Source organism: Armigeres subalbatus, chromosome 2 (assembly GCF_024139115.2).
Source record: "Armigeres subalbatus isolate Guangzhou_Male chromosome 2, GZ_Asu_2, whole genome shotgun sequence".
Classification (NCBI taxonomy): Eukaryota; Metazoa; Arthropoda; class Insecta; order Diptera; family Culicidae; genus Armigeres; species Armigeres subalbatus.
The window spans coordinates 44,805,944-44,830,943 of NC_085140.1; the positions used below are offsets into that span (position 1 = coordinate 44,805,944).

Sequence of the window (25,000 nt, forward strand, 5' to 3'; positions counted from 1 at the left end):
GAATCGAAATTTCGATCCTCAAACATGATGAAAATGTATGAAAATATGTATGTATCATGCTTGTCTTTATACTTATTTCCGGTGGTACCTATATCTTGGAAAACAGGCAGACAGAGATAAGAGAACGCACCAGAAATCTAATTTTTGATTCTAACGTGAAATCTGTGCTGCTGAACGTTAGCGAAGCATGGTGTGTATCAGTGGAGAACACTCTTCGGCTGTTGGTGTTTGCCAACATCAACTGAAATTCTGGAACGGAAGTGAGGCTAGGTCGGCCATACCTTACGTAGGGGTGAAAACGTTGAAAAGATGTGGAATTCAACGACAAAAATCGACTGTCATCAATGTATTATAGAAGGAATTTCTTTCATTATTCAAGTACCAGCTGCGCACTTATAATTGGTAAAAAGTTTTTCATCTTTTATATTTTCCATAATACACTGCACTTACTCTTCCGCATTCACAATTTAGCTTTAGCTCCTGTGTGTGTGTTCGTTTGTTCGTTTTCTTCTGCCGCCGTAATTCATAGCATCAGCATTCAAGATGCTTGTACGCGGAGCTTTACAAAGCATGCAAATGATTAATTATTCTATATGCTCGAATCAGGACCGTATATGACTATTTTTTAAATTGTTTTGCTGCTATATGCGCGTTTCGTGTAATGGTGTATATATTGATATCGGTATATACCTTCAACTGTGTTTGTGTGTTTGCGTTTGTAAAGTGTTCGGGAGGATGATAAATGTTCGGCTGTTTGTAAGATTTTTAGTCGATAATTATTATTTTTCATGTATATGTGTATATTTCTATTATAATCAATGAGGCTGGTATTTTAGTGATTGTGATTTTTCTTGGTTTCGGCCGATTTATTTGAATAAAATCCTATTTTAGTAGCACACACAAAATGTTTTCTTTCTTGCATTGGCGGATATTATGAACCATTCTTTTTATTCGGTGTGTGGAGCTCAGCAATGTTTGGTTTCAAATATTATATAGGTAAATATGGAACACAGAGTTACTGTTTCACTACAAATAGCACGTTACATCACGCACACTTGCACAAACAGGCATAAAACAGTTCATAAAAGAACAACTTCCCCTAAACCATGTGGAAGTGGTTCTGCCTTGTTCGTTTGTCTCCATATTTCCCATCGAGCAGAGTTCAGTTCTTTTAAGTACTTCTTTTTTACAACAAAACACGAAATTTTCTTTTCAATTGTGACTTTTGTTTTTTAAATGAAAACCGATCCACCTAAAATCTACATATGATATTTTAAACATATTAATGCAGGATTTTACAAAAATAATAATAATAAGCGCCTTAAAACATACTATCACTGCCAAGAGAGAAGGGGAATTCTGCTTTTTGCCTTTTCCAAGTGTATTAAAGTTGTAATAATTTAAAGAAGATAGCACACATTTCTACATAAACCAGTTGGGCAAAAGCAAAAAAGAAGTTAATTTAATCATTTTAGACTGCTATTAAGAGTAACATATATGCACGATTTAGGCTTACTAATGGTAATAAAATTACATTTTTACAAAAAAAATGACGAATGGCGAAAGATATTATGAAAAGTTATTTCATATTTTATTCATAAGTATGAAATCGTATGCGCTGCTATTACGTTTCTCTATTCATATAAAAAAGTTGTATAAAGCATTCTCGTTTTCGGGAGCAGAGTGTTGGATTCTCACACGTCTTTCCGTCGGTTTTAAGGTTAAAAGGTTAAAACATAGAGGGCAGCTGAAATCTTCGTATTTAAAAATTAGCGGAAATCTCCACACAGTCGGAGGATACGTTTTCGATCATCTTTTATTGATACACAATCTCATTTTTTTTTTACAAATTAGAGTATAGTGGTTTTCTCACTTTATAGTTACAAATGATTTTCGAAAAGTTGGAGTGGCGCCATCTATGAATCAATACATAAATTAAAAACAACATCTAAGTAGAAAACAACCGTTAGCGCCCCTCCCAGAGTATAAAAACGTAAATTCGAGAGTGAAAACAAAAATCATAATAACAAAAACAAAATAACTTGTGAATAAAATTTGAACAACTGGAAAGACCCAGAAAAATATAATTGTGTCTGCCTTTGTTTGAACTGAGACAGGTAAAACACATCGACGAAGGATTTCCAAAATATAAGACATAAAACATTTGGTAAAAAAAAACAAACGAAATTTTCCTATGCAGCCTTTCATTTTTTAACAAACGAAGAACATGGAGGGGAAGGAAAAGTTAGTGGTAACCATCCGAGTACTAATAAGTGCAAAAACAAGTGGTGGTATTCGTTCGTTTGTCTTCTCAGAACAGACCTCGCTCCTTTTTGAGTTTTGTTTGCTTCCACGCGGGCAGCTGATCGAACTCGGCCTTGGTGAGCCCCAGCCCCTCCGGGTAGTCCTGCTCGTGGAGGTACAATTCTAGCTTGGTCGGGTCGACTCCCTCGGGTAGCGGTCGCTCCAGCAGCACAGACAGGGGATACTCCTTGCGCGACAGAAGCGACAGACTGCTGGCTATTGGCTGCGGGGCAGATTTACGGCCATCCTGTTTAGGTGATAATAGAAATGAAACAAGAACAACAAAAAATACGAATGTTTAGTTAAATGTTTGAACTTTTAAGTAGGAATTATGAACAAAAAATCAACAGCAAAGCCAAAATTGATTGGGATGTGACCTAAAATCCAGCTCAATAAAAACAGCGCTATTAGTTCTGTACTATTGATTGAAATTATGGCACATTACTGCAAATTATTCTAAATAATTGAACATAATTTTGAATTGATATTAAATGCGAATTGGTCGAAAAGTTTTAAGTTTAAGATGATATTATTAAGAAGTAAGTAGATACTGACACAAACGGGCACATATCCTGTGTTAAACAATTTCGTGATACTGACCTTGTATATTATACAATTTTTAAATGGGTTCTTCAGCGTTAGGGGTCGTCCAGAAACCACGTGGTCATATAGGGGGGGAGGGGGGGGGTTTGGAAAATGACCACGATAAGCCACATGGGGGGAGGGGGGTGTTGCTCTCGAACCACGTGGTTTTTTTTAACACGAAAATTTTTGGTAAATAACAATAGCGGTGTAAAAAATACAAATCATCAAAATTTAATGATTTAATCATTAAACGCAAAGCGCATCTTAGGGCCGATGCCCACGTAGCGTCTTTTCAACTCAGTGTTAAAAAGAATTTAGCATCAAGCATCGAGAAAACCCGGTAACGCAGCGTCGGTCGCAACGCCGATGCATGTCTGAGTTATTTGGCCAACTTAGCTTTAGATCCTTTTTCCATAAAAAAAAAAAGTAGAAAAAGCAGGTTGCGTTTCAGTCTCAATTTTCACCAAAAAAAATTGGGAAAGAAAAATGAAAAAATATTTTTTTTAAAATTCCGCCGCAGATGGTTTTTGGCATCACGCCGCCGACACTTTTGCATCAGCGGACTACAGCTACAATTTTGAAAACTGTTCATGTTTTTACAATAATTCAAGAAAAATCTTCAAAAGAATGTCTTGTGGATATTCAGGAAAAATCCAGTAAAAAATTTCCTGTAAAAACTTTGACCTTACTTCATATAATCCTGATAAAGTGCTGGCATTCAGAATGTTTTTGAACAATTTTCTCTGGAAAATTTTGCTTGTAATTTTTCTACAAATTGGTCATGAAAAAAACAAAATATCGCCAGTGTAAATGCCGAAAAAATTCTATGTGAATTCTGTCTGAAAATTCAAAACAGTCTCGTGGGAAATACATATAATTTTCGGTGGAAAAAATGTTCATATTTTCATATTTTTTACATTCTAATGAATTTCTTCGACAAGTTCTTCCGAATCTTCACCAGAAATTCTATTTCATTTCCAAAATAAGTTTTTCGAACATTTTGGGAGTGCACTTTAAAATGTTTAGTCTCCAGTTAGCCTTACGACCAAAGGCATAGGATTGCCAATCCGGAGATGACGAGTTCGATTCTCGTTCCTGTCTAGGATGTTTTCGGGTGTCAAACATTGTCGACATCCTAGGTATAATGTATCCTTCGTACTTGCTACACAAGATATATAATCGTACAATTGCTGGCATTTAAAACTTTCAATTTATAACTGAGGAAATGCTAAAAGAATAAACTAAGTTGAAAAGCAGACCAACTTCCAGTTGGAATATGGAGCCATAGAAGAAGAAGAAGACTTCTAAATTTTTCAAGAAGAAATCTTCTGAATTTTCATGAGAAATTAAAAGCCAATGCCACATGAAACACTTTGATATTACCGTTGATTTTTTGTTTTGGATTTTTGTTTTCAAATTTGGAATTTTGAAATGAAATTTTTTACGCTCTTTGTGAATTCTATCACATTTTTTTAAATTTTCCAAATATTTTTTTTATTCGAGGCATTATTTAGAATTTCCACGGAAGAGTCTATGGATTATCTTCAACAAATACTTTGGATTTTCAAAGAATAAATCTTTAGAATTCACAAGGTTCGTGTTTTTTTTTTAATTTGCACCATAAATTCTTCCAAAATTTCATGGGAAATTCATTCTTCTTCGGAAAGTCATTTTGATTTCTTTGTAGGTTCAGCTAAACATTGCTTTAAATCTTTACCATGCAAAGAAGCACAAGAAATGATTTAAAAATTTTAAGGAATTTTCACATCAGAAAATCTTTAAAATTTTGATTTAATTTTCTAAGGAATTCCTATTGGAATTGCCTCTAAAGTACAACCACCACAAGTACTACAAAAGTTCAATTTTTTCGTTATTTCCACTTGTAAAACATCGGAATATCCTCGGGAAATTCATTATTGGTGTTTTAGATGAACTTTTTTCGATTTTCTACTGAAAAATCTTAGGAATTTCCATCGGAAATATTTTGGCATATTCCAAATAATTTCTTTTGGAAATTAAAAAAAGCTGCTAAAAATTTCTAAGATTTTTTTTAAAAACGAAAAAAAATCCATTGGAAATTTAGAAGAATTTCCTTTGAAGATTCATTAAAGTTGCCCAGGATTTTGAAAAAATCTTTAGAGATTCTGTAAAAAAAGTAAGCTGGATTTTTTTCTAATTTATACCGGAAGTTCTTCGAATTTGATGTTTATTGGAATTTTCATCGTAAATATGCATTTAGGATCCTTCTACGGATTCTTCTAGTTCTTCAAAATTTCTACCGAACCTTTTTTAGGAACTTTTCCACAGAATTTCGAAAAAAAAATCGTTGAAATACTGAAGATTTTTCCGTGGAGACTCCGAAGAATTTCTTTTAACTATTCTGAACTACCTTGCAACTCCAGAATAATTATTTTTGAAAATTAGGAAGATCTTGGAATTTAAAATTCGTCCAAGCAATACATGTAGGCAATTAGGATTAAGAAGCCTAGTTCTTATGATATTGAATAATGAGGCTAATTGATCGAAAATTGAATAATGCACCTAATTAGAACATTTAGGTGCATTTTAAATTTTCGATCAATAATGCACAAAATTCTAGTAGTGCGTATGAAAAAGGTTATGACATAGAGAAGTTTTAATTTAAAAAATCAACATGAAATTCTAAATAAAATGCTTTTTAAATTCATAAAAGGGTCTTAGAACTAAGAAGAGTCCGGCGATATGAAAAAAGTGTCAGTGTTCCAGAAAAAAATCACTCCAATTCCTAAAACAATCTAGGTAATAAATAGTGTTATAATAACGATTGAAATTGAATTCCAAAACAAATCTCAACCCTTTCAGGACGGATGGGTCATATATGCCCAGCGTTTTAGATTGTCTATTAAATCACAAAAGAGAGCTAGACCACCATTTTCTTCAGTAAAATTGTTCATCTAGATATTGGTTTTACAGAAAAAAATATGGGAGCTCAAATTTGACTGACCCTGAAAACTCAGTTATCCGAAACTTTGGGAAGATTTCGATTCTAAGAGCATGCAAATGAAGTTGAAATGTTTGAATCATTCTGAACACTCAGATAAGATGGGTCATCCTGAACGTTAAGCCAGTGATTGCTCTCAAGTTCAGCCCACGACTTCTCGGGTGATCAATCATGACATTTGTAGGGGAAACTGGACACACATGATCCCCGGGGACACATGATCCCCCTCTGTTTTCTCGAAAACTAATCACATTTTTATACCAGTGATATGTGCAAACGAATCCGTTAGATAGATTATTGAATCTGAGTAACATTTGATATTAGTTACTTGATGTAAATGGGTTTTAGAGAGGTTTTATTATTTAAGCATTCTCAATCCTTTTTTTCTTCAAAGGAGAAAAGTTTAATAACTTTGAATATGTCCAACCAAAACGTACCAAATTTTTACTGGACAAAGTTTTATTATTGTAGAATTGAATAAATTCATTCAATTAACTATTGCTTATTTTCCATTGAATACAAAAAACAAAACAAGATAAATACTCAACATGGACACACTTGATCCCCCACAGTTTGGACACACTTGATCCCGATATTGCATATATTAAGGCGTTTGTTGTCTATCGTCGCATATTATTGTATTGTCTATAACTAATTGATCTGTTAAAATTCTTATCTAGTTAAAAAGTATAAATACATTTTAATTCTCTTTAATTTTGTCAATCAGACAATACACGCGCAATTTGAATTTTCCTCATTTCATTAACCAGAACAAAGTGTAGTTGAACACACTTAGTTTTGATTGATTATTAAATGCATTTGAACATTATTTTCAATGAAAAAGAGTGTAAATTAAGCTTTGAAAATACTCAACAAATCACAGGGCTTAAAATCAGTATTGTTCGATCAGGTATTAATTTTTTTTTTCCGTTTGAACTAGGAGAAGTTTGCTTACAATCACCATTTATTTGTAAATCTTCCTCAAGAATTTTAAATAATAGGCTCATTCAACATCTTTTGGCCAGTCGTTAAAGAGAAATCGCATTAGTGTAATAATAACACGCATTACAAAAATGATGATGCGTGATAGTACCATATTGATGTATGAAGCCATCATTCTGGTATTATCACGGTTGTGGTATTGTTAGTAGTCTGGCGATCTCAAGGGGGAGGCAATGGGTCACATAGGGGTGAGAATGGGTCACTTTTTCAGCTACTTAGAATGCTTGTAGAATAGATTGAATGCATCTGAGGGCAAAAAGACCTTTTTGAACAATTTTGCTCTACTACCTCAAGACTGCCGGTGAGAACGATGACCCATTCCATATGACCATATATTTATGTATCGATCAACCATTTTTGGTATCATAACTGTATCAATCACAAAGAGAGATCCTCTTGGGAACATCATGGTTGTCGTGGTATGATCACTGTCAGTGGAGTGAATGGTTAGAAAGAAAAGTGGAGTTATTGGAGAAAATGACCAATTTTGTTGCTATAGCAGACATTCTATCTGTCACTATTACTCTATTCGAGAACTAAAATACTAGCACGATTGATGTTACGGCAGACTATTAAGAATTATTAGGATTTGAGGTAAGACCAATTCAACCTTTCATTAGATTTGGAAGAACCTAAACATGTTCAGCTCATAAAGGGATTAATTTCCCCCTATATGGGGATCAAGTCTCCCGCAAGTTTTGAAAATGCCAAATTTTCTATCTTTCGGCAAAATCGATTTTTCGGTAACTTTCATGAACAAATAATTGCTTCCAATGACGTTTTTGAATAGCTTATTAAATTTTTTATCAAGTCCATCAAGAAGCGTGCAAATCTGTGCATGTTACATCGAGAAATATCCTAAACAAAAAGTGGGGATCATGTGTGTCCAGTTTCCCCTAATGTCCTCATCATCGGTATGTACCCAATCCGATGAAATAAGCATAGAGACAAGGTAACCAAAATTATCTTGAGTCAACATCAAGCTGCACAATGACTAAGCCTTTTTTGTAGGGCCTTAGAAGCACTGGGTTCACGGACTTGGATGATTAAGTAGTTCAAACAATACGACTTCCAGGACGTTTTTTAAAACCTAAAAGTTTTGTATAACCTAAGTCGAGTCAAGTACGAAACACTGAAGACGACCTTACTGTTGAGGTCGAAATACGTATCTGTCAAGGTACAATCAAGTGGTGGAATTAAATGGGAAGGTACAAACTCGTCTTATGACAAGTAAAGACATTCCATTAAAAAGCTCAACATAATTTTTTTAACTAAAAAGTCTGTAGTAGTTTGTACAAATAACAATTGTCATATCAACCCAATGGACCTAATGGGATATTATATCATACATCATTCATAATTTGGTTAATTGGATAAATCGAATGATCCGAACTCCAAAATGATAATTGATTTATAATAAATTCATTCTTTTATGAGGCGCTTATGAAAAGACCATTGACTGAAGCATATTCGAGATATGGAATAGAAGTTCCTTGGGAAATTATTCGAAAGACATCAGAGTGACCGAGAAAATATGTTTAGTATGGCATCATTGGATTCCACGAGTCAATATCAAAATAAAATTTCAATGAAGAATTAGAAATTTTGAGAGATGAGCCAGCTCTAGATTATTTATCAGAGAAAAAATAGAAATTTTCCATAATAGAATTGGAAATTGCCAATAAAGAAATCAGGGTATGAGTATTAAATAAATATAGAATTACTGCAAATAATGCAAAATTTCCATAAACAGTTGAAAATTTTCCACAAAACAATAATAAATTAGCACTTGTAAAAGCAAAAATTGCAATTATGTATTTAAAAAAATCACCAATAAAGAAATTAAAAAATATAGGGATATTTTGGAAAATTTCTAAACCATTACAAATTTTTCTCGAAATTTTTATAACATATTCGCGAGTCCGCATTTTTTGGTATCCTCCTGATGCATCGAAGGTATGCGAGTTCTAGATAACCTAATACCTGATACACATTACAACATGATAACAACATACAAATCTTCGAAATAATGAAAATTTATAATTTCCATGCTGGGTTTTAGTTTGATTTTGAATCAGTTGAAATTGTCCATCTTCAAAATTGATCGGATTAACCATATGTTTTAGTTACATAGGTTTTTTTTTTTATTTTTGTGCTTGAAAAAAAAACCACGTGGTCAAAGGGGGGGGGAGGGGGGGGGGTCTGCCAAATGACCACGATAGACCACATGGGGGGAGGGGGGGGTTGAAAATCTTCAAAAATATGACCACGTGGTTTCTGGATGGCCCCTTATCTAGATTTTAACTTACTTTGAATTTCAGAAAAAAACTGAACCAAATAAAATGTTTTTTTCAGATTTTGTGACACTTTGGAACCATTTTTTATTTGCAATTTTATGTGAAATAATGAACCACAAAGAATTGGGCAACTACCTACATTATAGGTTTCAGTAAACAGGGCTTCATTATATAAACTGGAAGACCACAATAAAGCTCTGGGTTGGTTGGAATAGTACGAGAAAGTTTATATGAAATTTGATAAAATAAAACTAATTATAAAGAATTTAAAAACTAATTTAGTTTCAGCCGAATTAACAGTTTTTCCGGTTGGCCACCCTGTCTTTAATTCATGCTCATGATATCGCGAATAGTGATAAAATAATGCAATTATAAGAAAATTAAAAAAAACCTTATAAATGCCAGAAATAAACGGATAATTATCTAAACTTTAAAAGTTAACAAAATAAGACAATAAATAGGCTAAATTCTTATTTAGGGTATCACAAATCTTATAATTTTCATAATATTTATAATTTATCACATTGTGAATTAATGATTAAATACATTGTTTTGTAATTGATCTTTCCCGTCAAAAATTGCATCTCGTTTTATTGTCTCAATCGATTATTTGACTTATTTAAGGTCAACTTTCCCAAAGAACCCATATTTGTGTAAGCCTCTAACTATTTCAAAAAACAAAACCCGAAAAAGTGCTGCACGTGTGAACCGGCCTGAAAAACTTACCAAAATATGTTCGTTCAAAATAGAGTAAATGTTAGGCCAATCTTGAAAAACACATTAATAAGAAAAGTCCAATAGAATTACAATAGAAATTATTGTAACAATACGACAAATTGAATTGTAATTACAATAAGATCTATTCGCTTTGTCGCAGCCGCGCTGTTGCCATCTAGCGGCGACGGACGTGTGCGTGAAATCACTGAAGTATAGGAAATATATTTTAAAATGCTTTTAAAATATTACTAACAGTGATATGTTGAAAACTTTTAAATACGTAGGGTGAGAATTTTGAAAAACTACATGTTAGGGACCTTATCTACACATGTTTTTCTAATTAAAATAATTCAACTTTCGTGTTACCTACATAAAAGTAAATTAAATTTCTAACCCAAAAAAGTGAACAATTTTAGGCTAAAATATGTTTTAACGCTTTAATAAGCATTTTAAAATTTACGTCCTATATCCCTTGCTGGGTGAAATAAAAAAGTATCAACCGGCCCCCATTTTATTTTCTCGCTTTCGTCAGGGCCAATTGTTGCTCATAATAGAATAACATTTAAGAAAGAGAGGCAAAAACCTCTTCGGATCATAACAAGCCATGAAAACGAAACTATCGCACTTGCATAAAAGTTGGAAAAAACTGATTCGGATACACTGAAGAAACGGGTCGTATGAATATCATAAGATACTCTTTTGAAATTGCGACAAAAGAAAATGTGTTGATTTTCATAAGTTTTTCTTATGGAATGAATTTCATAAGACGATCTTATGAAATATTTTGAATATATGTAAAAAATGTAACCCGGATTTGAACCGTGGACGTCGAGATTAGGAGGCGCGTGATTACATCACACGCCTATCAACGCCTCAAGAAAACATTTCGCTGGATAGCAAATATAAATCCAGAATTTGTCAAAACAAGGTCTTATGATTTTCATAATTCCATTCTTATGAAATGATTTCATAAGATTGGTCTTATGAAAATTGTAAGAACCATTTTCCTGAGTGTAGGCATCCCCCACCGAGGGGGTTTGATGAAACATGTTTTTCTCGCTCATTTTATGTTGGGGACCATATTTTTTTTCGCACAGCTGTTTGTAAAACAAGTGTAAATTTATCACCAGAACCGGTGCCCCCCACATTTGGGGCCAAAACCGCAAAAGAAGCGTGGGACAATTTGCGGGATTCCTACGAGCATAGCGGCTCGACACGGAAGATTGGCCTGTTGAGAAGACTGACGGGAATCCGACTGGTTGGCGCTGAACGGGATGAAGAAATCATTTGCCAGACGACACAGGAGTACGTGAACGAACTGTTTACGACGTGTCACCAGCTTTCGGAGGTAGGTTTCAAAGTGGACGACACCAGGTTACCGAGCTTGCTGATTAAAGGCCTGCCGAAGCAGTACGAACCGATCATCCTGGGATTGGAGTCGTCGGGAATGCAGCTTACGGCGGACATCGTCAAGGCGAAAATCTTGCAGGATGTGAAGGTCGGCAACAATTGCAAGTCAAGTGGTGGTGCGTTCTACAATCATCCGAGACCGGAGCAGAAATCTGGAGAAAAGTCTGCGGTGAAGTGTTTCCAGTGCAAGAAGTCGGGACACTATGCATCCCAGTGCCAGAGGAAATTTAGTGAGAAGAAGGAAACCCGAGGAGAAGCCCGTGTGAAACAAAGTGGTCACGCTGCATTCTACGCGACGTTCAACGCAATACAGTCGTCAGAGGTCAATACCGACTGGATCTTTGATTCCGGTGCAACGACGCATCCGTGCCGGAACAGGAAGTTATTGGAAGAAGCTGAAAATGTGTCGTCAAGTATCAACGTAGCGAATAATGCGAAAGCTGACGTCGTCTCGAAGGGCGTCTTCAATCTGGAAGTAGACATCGGAGGTTCGTCGTGTGGTATCACCATGAAGAATGTGCTGTGTGTTCCAAATTTGGCCTTGAATCTGCTGTCCGTGGGCAAGATATGCCAGAGCGGATACCAGGTGACGTTCGACAAGAGTTCGTGCAAGGTCGTTAGCCCCACGAAGGAGATTGTAGCGGTTGAACAGTATTCGGACGGTCTGTACGAAGAATCCGAACGTTCACGTGACAGGGGGGCAGAATAGTTTTCAACTATGGCATCGTCGATTGGGACATCTTTCGGCCGACGGTATGCATCGGCTGAGGAAAATAGCGACTGGCATGCAATTTGAAGACGAAGAGTTGGAGAAATGTGTTCCCTGCATTCAAGGTAAGCACCAGCGGCAACCGTTCAAGGTAAAATCGTGCTGATCGGGTGCTCGAGCTGGTCCACTCCGATCTCTGTGGGCCAATGGAGACGGAATCGTTGGGAGGAAGCAGGTACTTCCTGTCATTCATCGATGATGCGAACAGGAAGGCGTTTGAATATTTTTTGAAATCGAAGGCGGACGCATTTGAAGATTTCAAGTCATTTGTTGAGAACCAAACGGGAGAGCAAATCAAGCGGATCAGAACGGACAACGGCAAGGAGTACGTTAATTGTGCGATGCGGCGGTGCTTGCGTCGATCTGGAATCCATCACGAGACAACGGTTCCGTACAATCCAGAGCAGAATGGGCTTGCAGAACGGATGAACCGAACGTTGGTGGAGCGTGCCAAGAGTATGCTGTTTGATGCTTCTTCTTCTTCTTATTGGCATTACATCCCCACACTGGGACAGAGCCGCCTAGCAGCTTAGTGTTCATTATGCACTTCCACAGTTATTAACTGCGAGGTTTCTAAGCCAGGTTACCATTTTTACATTCGTATATCATGAGGCTAACACGATGATACTTTTATGCGCAGGGAAGTCGAAACAATTTCCAATCCGAAAATTGCCTAGACCGGCACCTGGAATCGAACCCAGCCACCCTCAGCATGGTCTTGCTTTGTAGCCGCGAGTCTTACCGCACGGCTAAGGAGGGCTGTTTGATGCTGGGCTTGGAAAACGATTCTGGGCGGAAGCGGTAGCCACTGCTTCATACGTCGCCACCCGTTTACCAACTAAAGGTCTTCATGTCACTCCTGAAGAGAAGTTTACGGGAAAGCGTCCCGATTTGTCGCACCTACGTGTGTTTGGAAGCGAAGTCATGGTGCACATTCCGAAGTAGAAGAGACGCAAATGGGATGAGAAATCAGAACGTTGCATCTTCATGGGCTACAGTGAGAACTCAAAAGCGTACAGAGTGTACAACTTCAAGACGCAGGACGTAGCAGTGAGTCGTGATATTTCTGAAGGAAGGTCAAGATACTCCGAGAGAAGAAGATTCCACCCAAGAAGCACCTTTCGAAATGGTTGTGCAAAACGAGATGGATATTGCAGAGAAACAGTTCGTATACGGTGAAGAAAACGATCTGGAGGCGCAAGATGACGAGCTCAGTCCGAGGAATCAGAAGACGCCGACAAGACGCTGATCGACCCTGACCTACAACCTGCTGCGCTCCCTCCACAACCAGAGGACCCACAACAGTTGGTAAGGCGCAGTGCGAGGGAGCGCGTAACCCCAGGCAAGTATCGGTCTTTCATTTGGGACTCAGTATTCTTCCTGACGAACGTTCCCAAATTCCACAGCTTCGCGTAACCCCAGGTGATGCGAGCGTCGAGCCACAGACGTTCCAGGAAGCGATTTCGTGCAAGTACAGCGACCGTTGGAAGGACGCGATGGTCGAGGAGTACCGAGCGCAGATGAAGAATCAGACCTGGGAGCTCGCCGATTTGCCTGCTGGAAGGAAAGCACTCCGTTGCAAGTGGGTGTACACGGTCAAGACCAATCCAGATGGATCCACCGAGCGGTACAAAGCCCGTTTAGTGACCAAGGGCTACTCTCAAGTCAAGGGTGTCGACTACGAAAATACCTACTCGCCCGTGGTCCGGTATGCCACCGTCCGCTATTTGATGTCGTTGGTTGCCAGGTTGGACCTGAAGATTCACCAGATGGATGCAGTAATAGCGTTTCTGCAAGGTGAGTTGGAATAGGAGGAAATTTATATGGAGCAGCCAGAAGGATTCGTCAACCCTGACGGTCCGAGAAGTGAGGAAGAACGAAAGCAGATGAAGAAAGTTCCGTCCCGTTAGCTGCTGGGGGTCTACAGTTCCTGGCGTGTTGCACGCGCCCGGACATCAGTTTTGCCGTGAATGTAGTTAGCCAGTTTAGCAGCGATCCAGGCAAACCGCACTGGACAGCAGCGAAGCGCATTTTGCGGTACCTGAAAGGGACGAAGGAGATGAAAATAATTTATAAGAAACAAGAAGACGAAAGTTTGACTGGCTGCTAGTAATGCGGACTGGGGAAACGACATCGAGACGCCACAAACCATCACGGGATATGTGTTCATGAAGTCATGCGGACCGATATCTTGGAGTTGTCGAAGGCAATCGACGGCAGCAGCTCAAGAAGCTATCTGGTGGCGAGGACTACGACAGGAGCTATCCGGCGTTGCTGAGAAGATAACCATTTTTTGCGACAACAAGAGCGCGATCCACCTAGCGGAAAAGGAAGTCGGTTACTCTCCACGCAGTAAGCACATAGACATTCGTCATCATTTCGTACGCGAGAAGATCGACGAAAATGTGATCGGTTTGCAGCACGTTGGAAGTCAACAGCAAGTTGCGGACATACTGACGAAGGCGATTCCGGCTCCCAGATTCGAAACTGAAAGACGAACAATTGGCATTGGACGGATTCTCGGTTAAGGGAGGATGTTGGCGCAGTAACCATCGAATTGTTTTGTATCATAGTATGCCACTAACATACATATATGACATTAAAAATATCAGTTTTGCCTCCACATATCGAACCAAACAGACGTGTTATGATTTAATTGTCGGTTAATACTAAACGGCTATCTCTTAGTTTAGTATTTTTTCTGCAATTATTTAGTTTTTAGACGATGTTTAAGAATTGAAACGCATTTTGACTTTGTTGAACGGAATCAGGTAACAGCATCAAGGTAGTTGTTCTTCAAGTTGCCGATTATTTCTTTGCGTGCCACTTTAAAAAGTCCCTTTGATTATTAATATTTTGCCATTCAACTCTGATTCATACAACCTATCCAAATAACAAAATAATGCGATTGCGGAGAAAGTAACATGATTTCTGCAATGTTTTTAGATGAATCGCTTTACAAAAATACCGATAAAGTTGATCAAAATTTCAGTAAATCTGTCCAGAAATAAATTTAATTTGACCGAAAAAATACAACTTGTTCAGTTCCTGTAGAAAATTTGTGCGCTTAGGCTGATTCACGTATCATAATAAAAAGTAGAATGAACAGATATGTGAATACATAAAAAGAATTTACGACTGGTTACATATAAGTTGCTTAATAATAGACAAAATATTGAGAACTGCAGAAGGCAGTCCACAAAAGGCGATATGGCTAATAAATACGTTCAAAAAGCTGTGACGATAATTTCACATTACCTACTGTAACAATACTTTGAGAAATGCTTCACGCAATGTGATGTAACCGCGCGAACAACAACGGTCTTACCTTCTATCAACGCATATAATACCTGTTAGCTCTTACATTAATAAACTCACCTGTACGTTAATCTCTGCAACATCGTCGCGCTGCTCCCAATCGGGGAACATGGCAATAAATTCCAACGGTTCCAAACCTGCCCAAACCACGTAGCCGTTAATGTCGTTCAGTGTGCTTCGCTCCTCCCGCTGCATCGCTTCGGCTTCTCTAGCAGATCCCTTACCAACGTCACCAATCCCGTCATCAATTACAGCACCGTTCTCAACAGCGACGCCATCACAGTCCCCTCTGAGTGTAGCAGCAGGGTTAGTATCACAGTCATCGGTTGTGTCGCTGGCAGCGTGTTGTAATGTTCCATTGTTGGCAGTGGTTTTCCCGACTATGTCAACCTCATCGATGGCACCGTTGCCGTTTTCGTCCGGAAGTTGCGCATGGTTTTCGTTTCCGTTACAAATCTTACTCATCGATTCATCTATGGCTGTACCGTTGCCGATTTTCCGCTGTTTCGCCTTCCAGTAAGCTACTGCCGTCTCCATTGCGACTCGACGTTCACTTTGCCAACGGTTTTCGCCGGAGCGATTACTGTCGAAGCTGCTGTGGTTGTCGCTGCCGCTATTGCTACCAGAATCGCTTCCAGCACCGTCTTCCGTTGGCCACCATCCTTGCCACAGCCACAGTATGTGCCCGTTATCGATCATGAATATCGTCGGTTGGCGGGCACCGTACAGATCTCCCTGTCGGAACGGATACGGTGAAACCAAATCTTTGCACCGTAGATTATACTGCAATTCTGTGGCTTCAAAATTACCGTTATTGATGCTGGTCAGGTTAAAGATTCGTGGTGTGTAACTGAAGTCCTGGTTTGAACCAAGCAACGAATGGTACGAATGGCGATTTTCAGTGCCTTCAAGTGCTTCGAAGAATTCATGAGTTTCATGTCCTTCTTCGAGAGTTTTAGAGCTTACTGAAGATAGACTTTCATCAAACAGTTCGGTATACTTGTTTTGAATGATGGCATTGAGAACGTTCTGACCTACTTCCCTAGCATGAGGCTGGGCTTTGCATCCATTCCAAAGGATTACGCGGCCCTTCTCACCATTGATTAGCACCATTGTAGCACGGGAGCGTAATTGACGTTCATGGCAAATCACTTCGGTGCAGACTGTTTCTTCCGGATAGTTACCGGTGATGATAAACAAACGCCAGGCATTCCGCAAAGTCTTCTTACTTTTGTGAATAAACATAATTTTGAATAGGCGAATGAAGGCCGATGATTCCTGACCCTGACCAACACGAACCTGAGCACCCTTTTCCTTGTCCAATTCAACAGTCAGAAGAGCAGCTGCACCTTTTTCGTTGGCCGGAGCGTCCTTTCCGTGCCAGCAGAAATAGGCGCAACGGTCACGTCCAACAACGGTGCTTCGATTTGAAACTTTTCCACTAAGCTCTCGCACGGTCACACTCACCTGATACATCCAACGTACCGTGTAGCTTTCGTCAGAGTAGAAATGTCCACAAGATGGACCCTCAATAACTTTATACTCGTATTCGTCAATCTCCCACTGAGTCACTGAGATCGTTAGCACATCGAAGTGACGCATCGTATTAGTATCATAGTAAAAGTTCCCACGTCCCAAGCTAGTGTTTTCGAGCACCAAATTCGGTTCCACATAGGGCTGTCCTTTAAACAACATCTCACCGTCGACCGGTTTAATCTCCAAACTGGGAGTGTCCCCCAACTGGTAACCATCGTCCTTCAACTGAACGGTTATATCTGGCCAATCAATGAACTTCTGTCGGAATAGAGTCGTCTCCATATGTTGAGTAACCTTCGCAATCAAGCACCATTCCGGACGAACAGATCCACTCTTCGGTACACGTCTGGCATCTCTCTGTCTGTCACCGCTCAATTCCGTGAAATTGATTGGATTTAACTGGCACATGTCATAACTGTATTCCTGCAAATACAGCTCTTGCGCTAACCTGATAGCGGCCCTCTTGGCCTCACTTGAGGCATTCTTCCCGTTCCAAATGTACAGTTCGCTACCGAAATCAAAGATCAAGATTTTCTTACAATCCAGCATAGCCATTTTGGGCGCAGCACCCCAGTATTCTTCAAGTGGCACCAACCCATCATCTTCGAATTCGTAAACTTTGGTTGTCTCAATTAGACAGCTCTCCAAAAGCTCATCCTCGTCGGCATGCCCAGCATCGCAAACGTCTACTTTCTGATCTTCCTGACCGCGTCCAAGTAGTTTCCAGAATTCACGTAACTGTCGCTCGCTGCAAAACTTTCCATCGTTGATCACCGTAGCACTCGTTGCACCACATCCCAGATCCTTATCCCGCACGATCACGTCGCAGATTTCCTTGGCCCGTGATCGCTCGATCACATTTGCAAACTGGCCCATGAAGGCAAACAGTCGATCGGAGGTGACGAGCACAAAGCAGTCTCCTCGGTTGATCGACCGTGCCACCGGTTCCACTAACCTGGTCTGAACGTGTCGGCGGCCCTTGACATGCAACAACATCAACGGTTTGTACGGAACGAAACTTTGGTTCAGAGGCAGGGTGCTAGATTTTAGTGCGACCGATTTAAAGTCCTCCACGGAAGCCAAGCCAGCAAGCGCTTCGACGGCCAGATTGCTAGTTTTGGCAACTGTTGAGTTGGATGGCGATATGCGGTGGTTGTTGGTAGCAGCGGGAGCGGGTGGGAAAAACACGCAAACACACATGAAAAAGAAAAGAAAACGACGCATTCGATCGCGAGAACGAGTCCCACGGGAGAAAGCGCGAGGAGAAAGGGAACATGGTTAACAAATATGCTGTTAGAAAAATGTTGGTTTGGGTAACGGTAAGGTCTCGAGGGTCTTGTAAGCAGTTAGCAAATGATTTTTCAAATGATACAATAGGTAGTAAACGTCGATATGTAGAAACTAAAAGCAGAATAGTCGAAAAAAGAGCGTTTGCGTCGAGCTTTAGATGGTACAACAACAAAATTAAAACACACACTTACTTGATTCTAGTTTGAGTCTTTTTAACTCTTTATCGGCGATACCTGTTTTGATTTCGGTGTACTCGGTCTGCAGGTCATCCCGAGCGGCCAGCTTCTTGAGCGGATTCTTCGACATGGCACCACGACGTCTTGGTCCCTGGACAACCTTCTTCTGCGTCAGACGCTGCTGACTATCTACTTTGAGCGTGTCGAAATCTCCGATAACGACCTCCGCCGACGAACTGTTGCTACTACTGGTCTTGCTGGTGGTAAATGTGGTAGCTGATACGGTTTTCTCGACTTTGGTGAAAAAGTTGCCAAAGCTTTCATCGTCCAGCTTTGGGATTGAAACCTTCGAACCGCCGGCAGCGTGGAACTTGAGATCCCCACCGGCTTCCCCGTAGACGCCGGATGAGGGCACTCCGGGGACACTAATGCTACGCTTCATCATACTGTCCATTCCTGCTCTGTGCTGACTAAGTTGACTAGATAGTTGTTGGCCGATGGCGGCCAGTGCGGCGACTGGTGATGACCCTGCGGCTGCGCCATTCTGCAGTAGTGGTACGCTGGGGGTAGTGGGAGTATGCAGCGTTGATGAGGTGGTCACCGAAGATACCATCATCGAGGGGCTCTTAGCAAGGCCCAGCTGGGGCGGGTTCACGCTGCGGAACGCGCTCATCGGTGGCGACTGCTTGGTGTCGGATTTGATGAACGGCAACTTTGGCGACCGGGCGGCGGGCATGCGGCCCGCTACGGTGAAGTTGGTGGCATCCGAGAGTTCTGTGAAGCGTGAGAAAAAAAATAAGGAACATAAGGTCAACTCTGGGGTATGCAAATATTGATTGTGTATGAATAGAAGAACACATTTATGTAGGTAATCAATTTTTATATCAGTAGACGTGATAAAATCATCCATCATTAAAATGCTAGTGAATTCACTTGTAATTTTTCAGGAAAGCATCACACTATCATACTAAATAATTTTCTTATCATACTTTATTTTATTGATAACATATGTATATTTTGTTTTAAAACAATGACTGAATTTTAAAGTCTTATGTAAGAAACATTATTTATAGCCTTCAAGAACATGTCCACTAGAGTGGGGCGTCATGGTCATTTTTTCAAATCAATGGTTTTTCAAAGCCATTCTGGGTCCTGAACAACTGTGTAGAATTTGGGACCGATTGGTTGCTTCCTCGCTTTCCGCATCGCGTTTGAAGTTTGTATGGAAATTAGTATGGGAGAACGTATATTTTTGCATTTCTACTACTAGAGGTTTCAGTTCATCATAAACCAAGTGGCACATTACGTTAAAGTGTAACCCAAAGGATGCCGAAAAACTTTGCTGAAGAAGGCACGTTGCTGGAGCGTTCACGAAAAAAGTTATAACACTTCGAAGATTGAGTGTTCAAACCATATGCAAAAAATCATTTATTCTGCCAGCACTGCCGAACTACGTGGAGCAATATTTTAACTGAGTGTTATTTCAAAATTATTGATTTTATAGGACTTTGGAACTAATGGGAGATACTCGGAATGATTTCACAAAGTAAAAATTCCGACTAGAAGCAAGATGGGTTTTGCCCTCTGACAATTACAGGTTGTCCGGTAGTGCTGGCAAAAACATTGATTTCTTGCATATGCTTTAAACAATCATTTTTCGAAGCGTAATACATTTTTTTGTACACCTTCCAGCCGCGTACCTTCTTCGGCAAAATCTTTCGGCATCTTCAAGGCGATATGCTAACGTATTGAGTCACGTGATTGATGATAAATTGAAGCCGCTAAGAGCAAAACTGTAAAAAAGAACGTTTTCCCATACTAATCTCCATGTAAACTTAAACGCGATGCGGCGGCATGCAAGGTCGCAACCAATCGAGCCCATTTTTTGCACAGTTGATTGGGGTCCCAAAACGATTCAGAAAAACCTTGATCTCACTTGATCGGACGAAGTTTTAGTTTTCCCATACAACTGCGCCCCACTCTAATGTCCACAATTCCGCAGAGTATTGTACGATGATTAAAGATTAAATAAATTTTCATTTAGTTCTCGACTGATCTGTTCGATTTCAATATTTGGCATGAGAAGCATATGCAACATAAACAATTCCTTTTGCGCGCGCTCAAGTGGCCTCAAACTTTGGAAAAATTTGCGCCGTATATTCATTCCCATGTATTTTCAATGGGACCCGATTTTTTTTATTATTCGGGTCGTAATCCATTTGAAAACACATTGGAACAAAAATCACGGACCGGATTCCCGAGGTGTAAAGCAACCTTAAACATGCTAATTAGACTGGCCCAGGAAACAAAAAGTTGTCTAATTCCACGGGGCACCCCCCAGGATTGTGTCTTTGGGTGAGAAAATCAATCTCTGAAAATTTCAGCTCAATCGCTTGTTGCATAAGCTGGCGCATTTGATTTGAAGTTTGTATGGGGATTTCAGCCAAAATGTATAGGAAAATACACCTCCGTCACTCATTCGATCTGGAAATTGGTTCTGATTGCTCGATTGACCTCAGAATCGCAAAAACGGCAGTTGGGATGCTACAGAACAGTTTCACGGAGCATTGTATGATGATTGGATGAACTTTTATATAGGTTTCGGCTGATGCGATTCGATCAAAAAACCCCAAAATACTCAAATCAGCTCCTAATAAACCAGCCGAAAATTATATAAAAGTTCATTTAATCATCATGCAATGTTCTGTGAAATTGTTCTGTAGCATACCAACTGCCGTTTTTGCAATTCTGAGGTCAATCGAGCAATCAGAACCAATTTCCAGATCGAATGAGTGACGGAGGTGTATTTTCCTATACATTTTGACTGAAATCCCCATACAAACTTCAAATCAAATGCGCCAGCTTATGCAACAAGCGATTGAGCTGAAATTTTCAGAGATTGATTTTCTCACCCAAAGACACAATTCTGGGGGGTGCCCCGCGGAATTCGACAACATTTTTTCTCCCCATAGTAATCTGGGCCAGTCTAATGCTAATGCATGCGCGCCACAACAAATATCCAGTATTTAACGCCGGAAAGTGATTCGATTAACGCTTCGGATTAAATAAAGAAATACAAGAATTCAATAAAAAAAAACCTAAATTTATCCCCAAGTGGTGATTATGCCTTTCTCGATTCGATATGTTGGATTCGAATTAATGATGTAAATACTGTGCTAATTGCCTACATCTTGGCGGTTAAAATATTTGATGCAACTCTATCACGCTGCTTACAAATTACTCAATAATTGAGTAATTTTTTAGCAATTATTATGAGAGTAATGGATTGCGTCATGGCTAAATTGATTAATGACTTAAAGTGTGCATGTAAACAGCGTATTTGTTAAAAGAAAAATAGAAATATTATTCAAATCGAATGAGTTATTAGCAAACAAAAACAATAGTGTCCAACTAGGAAAGTTTCTCCGTCGAATGAAACTAGTTGCACTCGAATCGGTCAAGTCCTTCTATATGAAACGTGTTTAACAATAAAAAATTCCCGGGGCTACACACACACACACACACACACACACACACACACACACACACACACACACACACACACACACACACACACACACACACACACACACACACACACACACACACACACACACACACAGTCAGACATGTGCTCAGTTTTTCGAGCTGAGTCGATTGGTATATAACACTATGGGTCTCCGAGCCTTCTATCAAAATTTGGCTTTTGGAGTGAAATTATAGCCTTCTGGTACAACTTTGTTGAACGAGAAAGGCAATAAAGAAATAAAAGAATAATAACCAACGATTGGGTGTGGATAAATAGCGACATATATAGGGTGGAACTTTATCGTTATCGCTGAAAATCAGAGGCGACTCGTCCATACGTTCTACCTGTTCATGGAACAGGTAACCAGAAGTAGGAAATTAATGTCTTGGCAATTAATTATTAGGGCAAATAATTTACTCAGTAAATTTTTAAAACAAAGTTTCGCGTAGTATTTCCAATGATTTTAACATCTAAACATCTAAAGAAACAAAATATTTCGTAGGCAGATCAAGTTAACGCCACATGCTTGGCGTACAGTCAAATTGCAGCTAAATGTGTGTTTCCCCGACACACCACACCCCATCACATAGAAAGCTTTTGCCAGTCGTACGATCCATAAAGAAGAACCAACAGCAGCGCTGCCAGAAGTCAAATTTAAAGTTTTGCGCCATGACAAATGATTTGAAATAATTTCCTTCTTGGTATGCTCACTCGTTCTCCGCGCGCAGAGAACCAGCGTGAGCGTTGCCAGCTTTCTCCGTTTCCTCATATCATCCTCTTTCGCATGCGAAGCAAGCACGTTTAGATGCAAGTTCTGCTATGCGCGCAGCAGGAGTCAAACCCGTTCGACACGCTGCGAGAACAATCAACGACGCGATGCACCTTCGGTTAGACTCGATCGTAGTGTCGGGCTGTGCTTTGCCGAAAGGCGCACCGCGCACGCTTTCGTTCATACTTCGATGATTGGAAACAGTTTGTTTTTCTTTTTTCTCCTGATGAATATGCAATGCATCAAGAACAATATTAAACTAATGTTTGCGTTTTCAAAAGAGACATTAAATAATGCTTTTTTACGAATACTCAAAATCAATCAACATAGAGAAAAATGTATAGTTTTCACTAAATTTGAAGAATTAAATAACTGGAACACATTTCAACTTCTAAATGTGACTCATTGGTCGTCACAATCTGGGGTCGCATCAAACAATAATTGTATAATTTACAATGTTGTGGAAACTCATATGTGAATATGTACGTTCAGTACGCTAGACTATTCACCATTGGCGTAAATAAGGGGGGGCCGGGGGGGCCTGGCCCCCTCCAGACCTACTTGTGGCCCCCCCCAGAAAATTTTGAAAAGTAATTCCAACTTAGTCAGTTTTTATTTCATTTACATATTTCCTACATATTTCTTAATTTTGATTATGAATTCTATAAACATATATTTGTTGCGTTATCACATCTATGACCATTTGTTCAGCAAAGCATTGAAATATTTGAGTTGGACCCCAGGAACATTTTCTTGATTTTTAAGCTAAAATCAATGCCGCATCTAATTCAGTTGCTAGCTTAAAAAAATAAATTTGTTCTGCATTTGTTTGACTAGTATCCTGGTCGCAGAAACATAAAAACATAATTGTATTAAGATATAAATATTTCTGTTCTATTAAACTACCATTCCCAAAAAGACTGAAGCAACTACATCAAAATGAGCACATGTACACAAATCCGGTCAATGAAATTTCGAACGACCATTCTTTCGAAAATCTTCGAGTTAATCGCAAGGTATGCCGCAAAACAGTTGATCAAATTCCTATGGAGCTTTTTGCTCTCGTTATATAATTCTGGCACAGAAAGATATAAAATTATAAAACTTAAGAATCTTTGTTACAATGACAGAAAAATCAACAACGCATTCCATTGAAAGTATTAGGACAAAACTTAGGCAACCTTCGCACTCACAACAGAGATTACATTAAAGAAATATTTTTATAATCCTCAAAAGATCTTGGTCCATTTATTTTTTTGGCGATTTCATAAGGATCATCGGAAAACTCTTTTGTGCCTGCTTTAGTTAGAATTTGTTTCTTAGGATAAAAAAAATTAGATTTAGAAACCAGTTCGTATCAGAAAACATTTCTTTTGCTGCACAATTCAGATCGATTTGGTTGCTTCTCAAGTCTCTTTGATTTTTGCAGAGAAATCTCTCACCTATTCAGAAAACCATAATAAAGCCTCTTCCTAACGTCAGTAACTACAAAAACCCTATGTTATTCTAGAATTTGATTTATGACTCATAATTTTATGACTCATGGAATTTATGACTCATAAAAAACACTTTAGGATTTCAAATTTGGGTTCATCGGTACTTAACTATTTCAACACATAGCATACATTTTGGAATTGCATGAATACTTATATTGATTATGACACAATTTCGCGGAATTAATCTTTATGCATTAAGTAATCATGGAAATGCTTGAAAACTTTCAGAAATATACTCATATCGAATTTCATTTATAGATAATTCGAAGAAGATTCTTGAATCTTAGATTACACACTTATCTACATTTAGTAACATGGAGAAGACAAGTTGACACAGACACAGCGTTTTGAAGCAATCACAGCATCATTGGAAATCAATTGTATTATTCGCGATTTTTTTATGTTAATTCTAGGACGAATGAGCGATAAACTTAGTCAAACAATTTCTATTGCAATCCATGCGCACAGTGCTTTAAATCGCCTTTGAAAATTACATCCCACCAGCTGGTGCCATGGCCCCCCCTAGACCGAGACTCTAGTTACGCCTATGCTATTCACATATGATTTTTCACAACATTGTAAATGAATGTCCAAGTCGGGTGTTTTAATCCCCGGAAATAGGCAATTAACTTTGATTGAACTGAATAATTGTATAATTATATACTATTATTATTATACTAATAATGGTTAATAACATTTCTTTCATAGCTACAAAATATGTGAGGGTTTAAATATTAGCGGCGATGGGACCCGTGTACCCCGAATGGTGGAATGAGCCGATTTGAAAGATCTCTATTCTGAGCAATATCCAGTTATTGCCAA

At 39.0% G+C, this 25,000-nt stretch overlaps 1 protein-coding gene across 1 annotated transcript in view; it reads right to left on the reverse strand.

Annotated features, from left to right (window-relative positions):
* Positions 1–393: 393 nt before the first annotated feature.
* LOC134208949 (uncharacterized) overlaps positions 394–25,000 on the reverse strand; it is a 540,525-nt gene continuing 515,918 nt past the window's right edge. Inside the window, exons 13-15 of the mRNA XM_062684917.1 lie at positions 18,400–19,158; positions 15,443–18,042; positions 394–2,551 (exon numbers count right to left, since the gene is read on the reverse strand). Of these exons, the coding sequence (XP_062540901.1) occupies positions 2,312–2,551; positions 15,443–18,042; positions 18,400–19,158 (3,599 nt within the window). The 3' untranslated portion in view covers positions 394–2,311. The remainder of the gene's footprint in view (positions 2,552–15,442; positions 18,043–18,399; positions 19,159–25,000) is intronic.